This window comes from Gobius niger (assembly GCF_951799975.1).
Source record: "Gobius niger genome assembly, chromosome: 13".
NCBI lineage: Eukaryota > Metazoa > Chordata > Actinopteri > Gobiiformes > Gobiidae > Gobius > Gobius niger.
The window spans coordinates 30,701,307-30,716,533 of record NC_136864.1 but is presented as its reverse complement, the minus strand read 5'-3'; the positions used below and the strand labels follow the sequence as shown (position 1 = coordinate 30,716,533).

The window sequence follows — 15,227 nt, the reverse complement described above, 5'->3', positions numbered from 1 at the left end:
AAAAAAGGCACCATAAAAAATCCGGTCTCACTGTCCCAAGCCCTCAAACATGCTGTATTCACATAACATATACAGTAACTCCGCTCTCAAAACTGCCCAGTCCAACTTCACAACTCATTGACTCAGATTCTTCTAACTCCCACTACATTCTCCACATTTGCAAAACGGACCAAACCCAAGGACAGGATCACTTCAACATTCACTTTATTAGTAAACTAATCAAAACCGTTTCTCCTTTTGTCAGAGTAGAAAAAAACCCTGGTAAACATGAAAGAAACTCTTATAACTCATCTTTCAAACAACTTCATAAAATAAAAAAAATATGTGGAGGTTTGGTGGATTTGTTTATTTTGAGAGTCCAAAATAGTCCTCAAGAAAGCAGCTTTTAAAAGGTAAACAAAAGCTAACTTATCAGTTAAACCCATTTGAGACCTACAATCTTCTTCTTCTGAGACACTGAAGAGGCACCGAGAGCCCCCACACCTGCAGCACAGTGAGGCGTCACAAGAGGAGCCGCAGGAAACAAAAAAGGGGCAAACGAGGAGATGGTGAAAGACAGTTATGGAGCGGACGGAGCTGCAGCAGAAAGATGAAGGAGAAGGTGGGGGAGCTGACCAGTGCAGGACACCACGCTCAGCAACAGGGACAAACCCAGGAGGTGGTGCACCATTTCAGAGGAGACTGAGGGCAGCCGGCCTTTCCCCGTCCTCCACAGTGGTACGCTTGTACAATGACAATAAAGCACTTACTTAATTACTTACTTACAAATGTTAAAATAGTGCCACCATCTGAGCTACTTTTACAAAATGTACTCGGCTTTACGATTAGTTAGTTATAGTTTTAAACTGACTTTATTTTTAATTTGTGTAGACAGTCGACCTGTGTGTAATCTAATGTCAGTTCAAATACAGCTGCTCTGTGATGGATCCAGAGGTCTGCTATTGTGGAGCAGAAGCATCATGAAGTCCAACAACACCAGACAAGTCCAGGATAAAGTTACTGAAAAAAGTTACTTTGAACATTTCTCAAAGTACAGTTAAATAAACCATCCAGGAATGGAAAGAGTCTGACATCACAGTAAACCTACCAAGACCCGGCCGTCCTCCTAAACTTACTGACCGAACAAGGACAGCACTGACCACAGCTAAGAAGCCTATGATGACCCTGGATGAACTGCAGAGAGCTACAGCTCAGGTGGGGGAAACTGTCCATGGAACAACTACTAGTCGAACACTGCATAAATCTGGCCTTTAAGGAAGAGTGGCATTTTTAAAAAGAAACCATGAGAAGTCCCGTTTTGTGTTTGCCAGAAGCCACATGGGGGACACAGCAACATGTCAAGAAGGTGCTTTGGTCAGATGAGACCAAAATAAACTTTTTGGCCTGAACGCAAAACGCTATGTTTGGCGTAAAAGTAACATTGCACATCACCCTGAAAACACCAATTTAGTCATTAGGTCAACATGTGATCATTCAGAAATCATCAGGAAACTTCTGAAGGCAATTGTTTGCACTAAAAGGAAAGGTTAATAGACTTTTCAGCTTTTTATTTATAAAAAGTTAAAAATCATGTATCAATTTCATTTCACTTCACGATTGTGTGTCACTTAGTGTGTGTCTTTCACATAAAATGTAAATTAAATATATGTATGTTTGTGGGCCATAGTGTGGCAAAATGTCGAAAAGTTAAAGAAGCGGATGCAACCCACTGTATTTCTCTGATACTCTGATACAGACAAAGGATTCCCCAGCAGAGGAAATCTGCACAGAATCATTTGTCCTGTAGATGGCGACAAAGCTGTTCCAATCTTTGAAGGATTCAGATGAAGGGGCATGAGAAATTGTTTCTTGTCCAGAGCTTTTATGTTTGTAAAACGTGAGCTTTAATGAAGTCAAGACAAACAGCCTCTTTAACAACCTCATGACGCTCATGTCGACTTTTTCTGGTAGATGGAGTTTCCAGATATTCCATTGTAAGCTCAGAATTAGTGTGCCCCAGGGATGCAATCATTTAAGGGAAAGACCATGACGGCTGAGTCGGTACAGCCGTGGGATGCCCGCGGCCGGACTGTGAGAGTGGACAGTATTGATTCTTCACAGCAGACGCTGGCCTGTGAGAGTGCATAAGGTGTTTTTCTAATCATCATCGGGACAAAGCCTGTGGTAACTATTCAAGTGAGTTTTACACCGGGGAGCTGACGGTCTACAGAAAAGCAGATATTCAAAGAGCTTCAATCATTCAAAAATCTCAAAACATTTAGTCAGAATAAACCAAAAATTACCATTACAATTCTAATCAATACCTACAATATTGAAGAACGGTGCCAGTTTGAATATTGTTGATGTTCTTGTAGCGCCCTCTACAGGGTGCTGTGGGAATCATCTGTCTTTAAATAAAAACTAGCCTTTGTTTTTAACTAACGGCATGCTAACAAACCTATGGTGTGTTATTTAACCCAGTTTGGAGGTCATTTATCACAACTAGGAACCTCTGAGTGATTCACGATCCGTTACGATTCACGATACATGGCTCACGATATTGTACAGCAAGTAACAAAATGACATATCATGATTTTAAAGCAAATTCTAACCTTTTTTAACATGGCTACTTTCTATACGACTGGTTTTCATGTACACTGTTCCCCTTCTCTAGCATAAAAAGTGACTAACTAATACCTGACTCACTGATGACTTATGTATCATTAAAAAGACTATAGGCAAGTTGGTCATTTTATGCTCACTACTGCCACCTCAGGTCATACTTGTAACTGCAGCTTCTATATTAAGCTTGTGCATGATGGCACTTCGGACCTGCATTAACAATTTTCTGAGTGACAGTGCAGGATTTCAGAGGCAGTTGTGGTGAGCAGGTCTGAGCTCATTCTACACATCAGGACATGGCTGGAACATGTAGGGGGAGGAAAATACTTAGTTTGAACATTTTTAAACTGTGACAGTGTTTGGCCCAAATGCTTAAGGGAATAGACCACCATTTTTACATACTAAGATATGCTCTTACCTCACTTTAGACGTGTTAATATATCCCCGTCTGGTCTTTGTCCGTGCGCTCTGCCAGGCAAACGGAGCACATACGCAGCCTCTCCCACATAATAATAATGCCTTACACTTGTAATGCGCTTTACAAGCCTGTATTAACAAGTTTCTCAAAGCGCTACATTGTCGTCATTATTCATTCACTCCATACTCGGTGGTGATAAGCTACTGTTGTAGCCACAGCTGCCCTGGGGTAAACTGACGGAAGCGAGGCAACCAGTCTGCGCCATCGGCCCCTCCGACCACCACCAACCACTCACTCACACACCACATTCACCCCAGGCTTCCTGGTGTTACCAAACGGTCTCCCATCCAAGTACCGACCAGGCCCTTCCCTGCTTAGCTTCCAAGATCTGACGGGATTGGGCATAGCAAAGGCGGTATGGCGGTATGTCACATAGCTCCGAAAAAGCTCACGATAGAAGCTACCAAGCTCTTCCACGTGTTCCCTATTTAAATAAAGTTACGTGAAGTGTTTTCATGCGAAGTATATTTACACAGAAATGTAGCATGTCGATTTTATAAGCAAATAAAAAGGGGGACTATATTGTGAGGCGTAATGATACAGGAGCACAGCGTCCGCGCAGTAACTCCTAAAGACTTCCCCCGCTCACTTCCGTCAATAACCTTTAGGAGTTACTGCGCGGACGTTTTGCTCCTCGTATCATTACGCCTCACAATATAGTCCCCCTTTTTATTTGCTTATAAAATCGACACGTTACATTTCTGTGTAAATATACTTCGCATGAAAAAACTTCAAGTAACTTTATTTAAATAGGGAACACGTGGAAGAGCTTGGTAGCTTCTATCGTGAGCTTTTTCGGAGCTATGTGACATGTGGGAGAGGCTGCGTATGTGCTCCGTTTGCCTGACAGAGCGCACGGACAAAGACCAGACGGGGATATATTAACTCGACTAAAGTGAGGTAAGAACATATTTTAGTATGTAAAAACGGTGGCCTATTCCTTTAACATTGCTGCCCTCTACTATTGGCTCTTAATTCCTCACTTACATTATACGCGCTTGGTCAACGTTGAGTCCAGATGTGCATGAACAAACAAGAGAGAAAGACAGCTCGCTGGGACATAAACATGAAGTATTTTAAACCCCACAGCAGTGGCTGCAAATGCAGCATCATAACTCTCACTGTGACTGACACGAGCTTTAAGACCTATTTAAGACGTTTGAAGGCCTTCCCAGTTCTATTGGGTTACTGCTGTTGGACGCGACTCTGCTAAAGGCGACATGTTTGCACTGCAGAGGTAAGTCTTCACCAACAATGATGATGTTTCAGCAGGTGCCGCCTCAGTGAGCGGAGGTTAGCACTAGCCACATTAGCATTAGTGAGTGGAGGTTAGCACTAGCCACATTAGCATTAGTGAGTGGAGGTTAGCACTAGCCACATTAGCATTAGTGAGCGGAGGTTAGCGCTAGCCACATTAGCATTAGTGAGCGTATGTTAGCACTAGCCACATTAGCATTAGTGAGCGGAGGTTAGCGCTAGCCACATTAGCATTAGTGAGCGTATGTTAGCACTAGCCACATTAGCATTAGTGAGCGTATGTTAGCACTAGCCACATTAGCATTAGTGAGCGGAGGTTAGCACTAGCCACATTAGCATTAGTGAGCGGACGTTAGCACTAGCCACATTAGCATTAGTGAGTGGAGGTTAGCACTAGCCACATTAGCATTAGTGAGCGTATGTTAGCACTAGCCACATTAGCATTAGTGAGCGGAGGTTAGCACTAGCCACATTAGCATTAGTGAGCGGACGTTAGCACTAGCCACATTAGCATTAGTGAGCGGACGTTAGCACTAGCCACATTAGCATCAATACCTACCCCTATATAAGGGGTAGGCAACGTCAGGCCCGGAGGCCAAATCCGGCCCTCCAGCATAGAACCTTTGGCCCTCAAGATGATTTTGAGAATTATTATTATAGAAATCAGAGGTGCTTTAATCGTTTTAGAGTTTAACCTAAACAAGCACATTTTCTCCAGTTCTGCTTTGCCCTAATCTAATAGGTGTAACGCCTCATTTAAAAGCTAAACTGACAAAACTGATCTACGATTTTTGATTCACTTTTTTGTTTTGTTTTTGTAACTTTTTGGTTTTTTGTGTACACTCCGTTCCAAATTATTATGCAAATTGTATTTTTGTGTCAAGAAGGTAAAAAAAGAAAAATTGATGAAACTCATGGATGGTATTGTGTCTCAGGGCTCTTTGAATCACTGACATTAATCTCAGAGACCTGGGATGATTAGTTTTCAGGTTAAGTCCAGTTAAGGGAAAAACTACTGCAAAAGGATGTTCCACATTATTAAGCAGATCATCATTTTCAAGCAATATGGGAAAGAAAAAGGATCTCTCTGCTGATGAAAAGTGTGAAATAGTTGAACGCCTTGGTCTAGGTATGAAAACCTTCGATATTTCTTGAAAGATTAAGCTTAATCATTGTATTATTAAGAGATTTGTGACTAATTCAGAGCACACTCGGGTTTGTGCAGATAAAGGCACAATGAGGACAGTTTCTGCCAAATACAAATACATCAGATGAATAGAACAGCGGCTACAAAGCAGCATACAGGTATTTGAAGCGGCTGGTGCCTCTGGAGTCTCCCGAACAGGTGTAGGCAGTTGTGCAAAAACCTTCTATCCGGCCTCCCCTAAATGGTTCATTGAAGCTGATGAACAGAAACGGCTGCAGTGGCTCAGAAATACATGAGGACTCATTTTCAAACAGTCTTGTTCACTGATGAGGCCGTGAAACCCTGGATGGTCAAATCAATGGAGTAGTGGATAGTTGGTGAATGACCACAATGTCCCAACAAGGCTGTGACGTCAGTAAGGAGGGGGCGGAGTCATGTTTTGGGCCAGAATCATGGGGAGAGAGCTGGTCGGCCCCTTTAGGGTCCCTGAAGGTGTGAAAATGACCTTTGAAAAATATGTGGAGTTTCTGACTGACCATTTTCTTCTATGGTACAAAAAGAAGAGCCGTGTTTTCCCTAACAAAATCATCTTCATTATGACAACGCACCATGTCCTGCTGTAAAGAATACCTCTGCATCACTGGCTGCTATGGGCATAAAAGGAGAGAAACTCATGATGTGGACCCCCTCCTCCCCTGACCTCAGCCCTATTGAGAACCTTTGGAGCCTCAACCAAAAAAAAATCTGGGGTGGGAGGCAGTTTTCATCCAAACAGCAGCTCTGGGAGGCTATTCTAACATCCTGCAAAGAAATTCAAGTAGAAACTGTCATAAAACTCACAAGTTTAATGGATTTAAGAATTTTGAGGCTGCTTGTTGATTGAAATAGCTTTTGATTTCAGTAAATATGACCTCCTAATGCTACAAATTCAACAAATGACCATTTTCAGTTAATTACAAGCTTTAAAATGTATTGAAACGATGAGTTGCATAATAATTTGGAACATTTGAATTTTTTTTTACTGTTTATTTTTGAAAAAGTTATCACTGGGAGATTTTTTCAACCACATTTAAATGATCCTCAACCAGTTAAGACTTGAAAATTATGCTGACTCTCATTTGAGTTGACAGTTTAGAAAATCAGACAAAAATGTCATTTGCATAATCATTTGGAACACAGTGTATTTGGTTAAGGCAGGGGGTACTGTAAACATGTGAGAAACACTGTCAATTACTTAAAACTTTCCAAACAGAACACCAAATTAGGTCATATATTATGCATAGCACTGGCAATTGTAGGAAATGGTGCTTTACTTTTGGCTAAAAGTTTCAGGTTCAGCCCTTGGTCTTTTTACAATATCGTCCCTCCACCAAGCAAACTTGCCTATACCCCTGCCCTCTATAGACTGTGATTCCCCTGTCAGGAAAACACTGATGGTTCACAGACGTTTATCCCAACCTGTGGCCGTTCTCACTTGTTAGCACATGTACAGCTCGCCGCGCTTTCATTAGTATGCATGATGTCATTAAAATAGTAGCCATATTGGAATAAAAGGTATCGATATCACATCGTTCGGCAAAATGTATTTTCCGGACTATAAGTTGCTCCAGCCACAATATGCCTAATGTAGAAGAAAACGACATATATAAGTCGCTCCGGAGTATAAGACGCACTAGCCATAAAATGCCTAAAGAGATAAAACAACAGGCTGAATAAGCGGACGGTTTGCAAACGTAGCACATTAAACAACAAACTGAATAGGTGTCTGGTATGATAACGTCACATAAACAGTTCAGATAACTAAAGCATAAGGAACATACCACTGCACCGTTGACAAGCCTCTCCCGGCAGCATGTTTTTCAAGCTCTCATTTGCAAACTCGTTCCTCTGGCTGTGGCTCGAGCTTTTAGCCCGTGATTAGCTTTGTTCTTTTTTCTTCTAAGAGTAACCTCCGCGTCTCACTCACTCCAAACTTTCTTTTTGCAGCTTGATTAGCCTGCAGTGCCCTCTAGCGGCATGTGAAATTATATATTTGAATAAAAAAAGGAAAAACAATCACGTATTAATCGCTCCGGTGTATAAGACCCTGCCAAACTATAAAAAAAAGTGTGACTTTGAAAATGCAGAGGTCAATTCAGTGTTTGATCTGTGACTTGACACAATCCAAATACAGATCGGAGCGCTGCGGCAGTAGAAAAAGAAGTGGCCAAAGTTACTCCGATATGTGTGGAGTAGCAAAGTGCAAAGTGCAAGTCCTGCAACAACACCAACCCAGCCGACTCCGACCGCCTCAGACCGCCTCCGACCGCCTCCGACCGCCTCCGACCGCCTCCGACCGCCTCCGACCGCCTCCGACCGCCTCTGACCGCCTCCGACCGCCTCACTCCCATCACCCGCACTCAACTCCGGACTTTGGGGGACCGAGACTTTGCCATTGCCGCCCCCACCCTCTGGAACTCACTCCCACAGCCCATCAGAAACACAGACTCAGACACAGACAAAAAAAGTCTCTCTTTTTTTGTCTAACCCAGCTCAGTCACGACTCGCGTCTTTGCTCCGGGAACCACCGTCTCATTCACAGTCGTAAAGTCCTTACGCATCTTTATTATAATAAACGTGTGGTATTTGATCAACTAAGCAGGAAACATGTAGGAGAGAAAGTCCATTTGAACTTTATGAACCATATCCAATCAAACTGCTGGAGCTCTGAAATGTCGGACACTATTGATTCCTGCCTCTCCATAAAAATAATATAATAATGGGAATGTTATAGGATTTTTATATGATGATGAGGACGGAAAGCAATTATAGGAGGGTGTGCATGTGAAGCTTAAACTGGGTGCTTTAGAATCAGATCCAACATAATGATTCAGCAGAGAAGTTCAATCAAACCAAGGTAAGAACGATCCAGTGTAATGATGTTTGCGTGTAAACATCTTGAGGCAGCGTCTTTAATAAAAACTAAAGACCGTGTCCGAAAGAGCCCGATCTGACATTCAATATCCAAATCGAATCTGTGTCGAAGACGGCATTCTATCAGTTAAAAAAATATATCCAGAATAAAACGCTTATGATACAGGAGAAGCTCATTTATGAGGTCTTCTTTCGTTATATAGCCTCAGCGTTTTGTATCCGTTGAGGCTCGAGGACTCAGCGTTATGTCCAGGACTGGACGTATAACACCGATCCTCCAAAATCCATATATCGGATTGATGATGTATCTGGTGCATAAGTCACAGAATGAGTGAATGGGAGAGTAAAATGAAATGTTTGTAAAATATAAACCATAGAAGACGCTAAGATCAATGGACTTAGGTCTGCTCTGCATTGTACATTATCTTTGTACAAAATGAATATCATACTATATATTTTGAATGTAGCAGGTTTGCTTTTCTCTGGCACATTGAGTTGCCTCGTGTATGAAATGGTATAATTAATGTTGACTTGCCTCTTTTGTATAAATAAATATTTCTTGCCCTGTTCAAAGCAAAAGAATCCATCCAGTCCGACTCCGCCAATAGAGCTCTGGCTGAAGAGCAGAGGAAGAAGCCGAGCATCCTGAAGTGAACAAAGGGCGAAGAGCGGAGCTGATGATGGACGTGATCTCTACAGGCGGAGCTCAGGCGTCTCCACATGGTGCACACTGCTGCACCAGAGGAACGTCCTGCACTGACAGGAGTTTGATCTTATAAAAACACTTTTTATTTCACGCATGAACTTTTAAAGGTCATCTTTTAAGTAACTGACTTATGGCTGTGTGGGTCGACAGATGAAATGTCCTGCTTCATTCTCATTACTCGTTTTCTTTTGAATTATATTTTAAAATCCCCAAAAATGTCAAAACCTTTCCATACGTTTGTTAAGTGATGATGTCATCGCTCCACTTCTGAGTCCAGGAGCTTTAGCCCAATCCACTATAATGAGACTGATGTGATTTTAACCTGTCAACCTCTCAACGTTGCTTTACAATTTTGTGCATTAGTTATTCACACCATACTTGGTGGTGGTAAGCTACTATTGTAGCCACAGCTGCCCTCGGGTAGACTGACAGAACCGAGGCAACCAGTCTGCGCCATCAGCCCCTCCCTCCACCACCAACCATTCACTCTCTCTCCCATCCATGTAAAATAAACTATTGCGACTGAACCACATGACTCAGCTGGCTGCCCTCTGTCTCCTCTGATCCTCTGAAACGGTGCACCGTCCCTGTTTCAGAGCGTGGTGTCCTGCACTGGTCAGCTCGTTCCTCTACCTCCTGCGCAGCTCCCTCCGCGTCACAACTGTCTTCCACCTTCTTCTGGGGAGAGCTTAGCAGTTAATCTGTTTTATTCTCCAGTGAACGTACATTAGCCAGAACAATAGTAGGGATAGAGGCATGTGTGGCTTGGCTATGAGTCTTCCCCGGATACCTCCTCGTTTGTCCCTTCCTCGTTTCATGTAGCACCTCTTGTTTACTTTCATCAGGACCATTATGGGCACTTTGCAGTAAAAGTATCCAGAAAAACAATTCCTTTAATGACTTCAAAATCATGGGAAGCACTGATAGATAATGTGTCATTCTCATTTAAGTCTAACTTGATTGAAAAAGTGGGACATTATCTAAATAGGTGGGACAGGGGACAAAGATCTAAATGGCTGTGAGGTGTGACGAAAAGGAGGGACAGGTGGTCACCTTATTTACATCTATTGTTGTTTAGTCCAATAAATTCACATTTCGAACCCTTTTTAGACTCAGCTTGCTCCTGAAAGGGTCTTGATCTAAGCCTGCTGGTGCTGATATTTCAGGAGGTGGTACTTGACGTTAAAAGTGTGAACGAGACCTGCATTCACCTGGTTAAATGTACACACTCATGTACAGTAGAATAAAGGCTAATGTTTCAAACAAGACAACATGGATATCCTCTCAATCAACAGAACATTTTATTAAATAATATCACAATGAAAAATGATAACAGAGCAAAAACATTAGCCAAAATATGATTTGTTATGTGGACACGTGGTGAGTAATAGTGTTTCCGACCACTTGGAGTGATGAGAGGCACGAGAACAAAGCACACGGCAGAGTGTGGACAGAGGAGCGGCCGCTGCCACCAACGCACCTTCAGCCGGTTAGCAGCACATGAAGCAGGACGTGAACATGTGTGTGACGAGAACACTCACAGGACCCTGAATCCAGAGATCCAGACACTGTTTTAGCAACTGTTGGGTTACATTCAAGCTCAAGGCTAACACACTGTAAACAGCTCAGTGCATGACTTTAGGGGAAATCACTTCAGCAGTAATATTTCATGTTTCATAACTTCAGATAATTCTGTGTTTGAATGGATTGACCCAGCAGTCATGAGGAGGGAATCCTAGTGCTAAAAACAGTATGCGAGCCGCCATTTTTACTTACCAACAGATCAATGGTGTTGTGCTAAATGCAGTTTAGGTCAGAACATGATTCAGTAAATACTTCAGCAGAAGAAGGTAGTCAGAGGAAACACAAGTCAAACTATCTGCTGCCCTCTGCTGGTTATCCGCTGCCTTTGGACTTTGTAAGATAGTTAACTCTACAGTGCTGACCTACAGGACCAAGTTTAGACAGGAAATGAAACAGCCCATCTTTGATGATGAGTATTAAAGTTCATGTCAGTAATGTTTAGCAGACCGGACGAGGCTCAGGCAGTGACTGTAGTGACGGTGTTAGACTGGGGAGAGGTTTGGCGGCAGCGGCCCCGGCTCGTGTGTGTGAGTGGAAGAGGTTGTTTTAGTCCATGAAGCCGCCGTAGCGCTTGTGTAGTGGGCTGCCGCTCTCCCAGGCGCGCTTGAACACTCCGCTCTTGCCGCCGTCCACCAGCCATTCAGGCCGGCCCACGCGCCGCATGAAGCCGCCATAGCGCTTCTCCAGGCCCCGCCCCAGAAGGGCCTCCAGGGCGTCGCCCTGTGTGTCGGCCCCGCCCCTCCGCATGAAGCCGCCGTAGCGTTTGACTGCCTCTGCGCCGCTCTCTCCACGTGCCGTGGCTGCGTTCAGGATTCTGAGGATTTCATTGCGGATGTTTTCCTGGCCGTCAGTGCTCGCGGTCTCCTCTGCGCCCCCTTCTGGTGCGGAGGGAGAACGCCGTGCCATGAAGCCACCGTAGCGCTTCATGAAGCCGCCGTATTTCTTGGCTAAGAGGTGCTCGGGTGTGTCTTCTTCGTCTTTAGGGTCTGAGGTCTCCTCTGGTGGGCTGTCCTCTAGGGGGAGCTGGCTGTCATTCTCCATCAGTGTTTCCCCACACGAACGCAGAGTCTGAGCGTCCAGCGCGCCACCGCACTCCAGGGAGCAGGCCTGCACACAGACACATTTCAACACACTGACCCTTACCTACGGATCAGATCACTGAGCCTGCACATGGTCTGACCTGGACAGACACACATGAGGACGAACGTCAGAAGAGCAGCGCCCTCCCATGGCACTGGTGGGAATGACTTGAAATGAGCTATAAAAAAGAAGCACTAACCACTGTACTTCGACTGCACTGGAGTTGGGCCTAACCCAGAGTGTTCCCAGGGTGAGGTTTGCCGTATTGTAAACCCGTCCAAATGTAACAGGTGCATTAAGTGGCGCCTGTGACACCCCATTCACTCTAATGAGCTTTGGTAATAGTTGGCTCACAGCTGCAGACAAGACTGAACTTTAGTAATGTCACTGTGGAGACGTGCTCTTGTTAAGACTGTGCGTAATGGACAATAAAGTGCAGATGGCAACAATGCGTTTGCTGTCATGATACTCACAGGGAGCACTCATTTGAACTACACAGACATCAAGACTTTAGTTTCCCTGAAAGAGACTCAAAGGCGTCTCTATACACGAATATAATGTCAAACTAATGGACAATTTCATGGTGCCTTTTCCAAAGGCAGTAGATTGGATTAACTGACCCTTGTCATGAACTTTGTTTTGAGTAAAAGGTTGATGAAAGGCAGAGCATGTTCGACGGCGCTGCAGCAAATGGCTGTGTTGAAGAGGTTTACATTATGTATGACGTAGTGGGATGTTCTGCTAGGAAATGTAAGAAATACTGACAGTATTTCTGCATTTTTAAAGAACTTTAACAGGTATTTGATCTGATGGTGCCTACCCCGGTGTTTCATGAATTTTATGAACTAGTTTTCTTGCATTTTTGTGTAAGTGACCGTGAAATGTGCCTATAAACATGTTCCTGTGAAGAACTGGGATGCTACAAATATGTGAGGAAGATCGGGGATGACTTTGTACCTCAACCAACATTTTAATTGAGTGGTTTCCTCTTTCATTGTCTGGCATAGGTCCTTAAGGGCATAAGTCGACAAACACATACATTCTTTACTTTTAAAAGGTGAAATGTGTGCGTCACATGGACAATGTGTGACGTGAGCGCCCTGACGATGTCAAATACACACGGTTTAGCTCACCCAAGGCTGTCTGCATTTGTACAGATGCACAAAAGAGGAAACTGACTTATTATCTTGGATTTGATTGAAATATCATAGTGGCTCTAACCCCTCCTACGTCCCATAGTTGCCCGGTGTGTTCAGAGCAGGAGGAGCTCTGACGGGGACTGGCTGCGGCGGTGTGGGACTCACCAGAGGGGGCAGGGCCGACTGCTGCCCCAGGAGACCGTAGACACAGCGGGCGCACTCCGGGCCACAGTCAGCGGAGGAGGAGGTGAGCAGGGACAGGCCGGAGAGGAGCACCAGCGTCCACACGGCTCTGCTCTGGACCAGGGCCATCTGCACCGGGACAAACACAGACATCATTAAGAAATGATACGAATGTGGTTTCCAGAAGCCGCGCAGCCCCCCTGCGACCGTTCAGAGCATCGTCTGCTCAGTGAGGGTCCTGAGTTTGATTCCTAGACCAAACATGGAAAATGGGCAAAATGTCCAGGAAAAAAAAATGAATATAACAATAATTGGCCAGTTGTATAAGTCTGCAAAATACTTTACCACAGTGATTTGAAAGAAAAAAGCAAAAAAAGCAAAAGAATGCTCAACATGAAAGATGCTTTCTGGCCTGTTGTTGGTTGTATGGTGTGTATGGCATGTACGGCGTGTGTGGTGTATGTGGTGTGTATGGCGTGTGGCGTGTATGGCGTGTGTGGTGTACGTGGTGTATGTGGTGTGTATTGCGTGTGTGGTGTATGTGGTGTATGTAGTGTGTATGGCGTGTGGCGTGTATTGCGTGTACTGCGTGTATTGTGTATGTGGTGTGTGTGGCGTGTATGGCATGTATTGCGTGTGTGGTGTATGTGGCGTGTATGGCGTGTATTGTGGAGCTGCTGGCTGGAGCGCAGTCTGTTATTTTCATGTCGACTTTGCTCTGTCAGAATCCCGTCTGTCACACACGACGCTCATCAGAGGCTCTTTTGTGCTTGTCTTTGTTCATCACAATAATGGCCTTTTATTGGAGAATCACGGAACATAAAGAAGGAAACCGCGCCCAACAAATCAGGAAAAAAACAACATAACGCATTTGATAAATGGAAGTGTTTTCTCTAGTATCCAGTTAAACACAATATGATGTGATATAGATTCAAAGTTAGATTAGAACAGGTTAGGGTCAGGGTGCACAGCCGCAGGTGGGTGCCACATCTGACAAGCCATATTTATGTTGTAAAAAAAACACTTCAGTGTCAATGAATTAAATGAAGAATCTCTGCATCAAAAATCACACTAACGCATCTGTGTGTGTGTTTTAACAAAGGATTAACGTCTTAATACAAACATCATTATTTCACATTTCTCCCAAAGCCTGAGCCACTTTTCTTTGACTTTCCCCCTCTCTACAGCGCACCAGGATTAACGCAGAAAGAAAGAGTTTTGGCATGAGTCCCAAGCTCACCTCTAAGATCGTACTTGCTGCGCCTCGAGCCCGGTGGAGTCCGTATTGTCCGGTTGGAGAGACTTTACGCACGGGTGAAGAGCCTCACGGTGTGTCGCTCCGGAGCTGGCGCTCTCCTCGGGCAGCGCGGGCGCAGTGGGCGGTGGGTTGGCTCTTCCTTGACGGCGGGGTGGTGGGTTTACTGAACGCCAGCCCGTTGTACGAGCCGAGGAGCGCGCGGACCACTTTTAAGGACTTTGGAGAGGTGACGTCAGGGCTGTTTAGAAAAGAGAGGTGGCGCGAGCGTGACGGCCGCCCCCGCCGCCCCCCTCCCCCTCGCACCGGGGGCTAACGGCGCACGACCACTTCCATCATGAGAAACACCGTCATTACTGGTTCTGTCAAAGGATGACGAGCGTGTTCCTTCACTCTGTTTAAACAAAGAACGATTTACAACAGTCATGATCTGATGAGGGAGACCACCTCAAGGAACACTTTACCATCATGGTCCCAAATCACACACACTGTAAGAAATGGGTCACAACATAGGCCTCTTCTATCCGGACTGCTGGGAAACTAAATTGTACATTTTATACAAAATGAACTTGTGTCCTTTGCCTCAAATGCAAAAAAATCAGTGCATTTATCAGTTCTTAAAATTTGGAAAAATTAAGCAGGCGAATGGAGTCAAATTTGGTTCTCAACTGGTGGGTCGGGTCTTTTGGGTCACTTTTCAATGGACCTTGAGCCTTTTCCAGGGTACATTTCTGTCAATATTTATCTTAAATAATAATAATAAAAATAATACATTGGTTTTATATAGCACTTTTCTATACACTCAAAGACACTTTACATTGCATTATTCATTCACTCCATGCTTGGTGGTGGCAAGCCACTATTGTAGCCACAGCTGCCCTGGG

The 15,227-nt window shown here is 44.3% G+C and overlaps 1 protein-coding gene across 1 annotated transcript; it reads right to left on the bottom strand.

The window, feature by feature from the left end:
* Window positions 1–11,104: 11,104 nt before the first annotated feature.
* penka (proenkephalin a) lies at window positions 11,105–14,546 on the bottom strand. The gene is made up of 3 exons (XM_079569040.1): window positions 14,329–14,546; window positions 13,071–13,217; window positions 11,105–11,793 (listed from the first exon to the last, which is right to left on the bottom strand). Exons 2-3 carry the CDS (start codon window positions 13,215–13,217, stop codon window positions 11,233–11,235), a joined length of 708 nt encoding a protein of 235 aa, XP_079425166.1. The 5' UTR covers window positions 14,329–14,546; the 3' UTR covers window positions 11,105–11,232.
* Window positions 14,547–15,227: the final 681 nt, after the last annotated feature.

Excerpts from the sequence above, each read along its gene's own strand:
- penka (XM_079569040.1), bottom strand. The coding sequence starts at position 13,217 with ATGGCCCTGGTCCAGAGCAGAGCCGTGTGGACGCTGGTGCTCCTCTCC. Across the intron at positions 11,794-13,070 it reads AGTCGGCCCTGCCCCCTCTG|GCCTGCTCCCTGGAGTGCGG; the intron begins GTGAGTCCCACA and ends GTCTGTGTGCAG.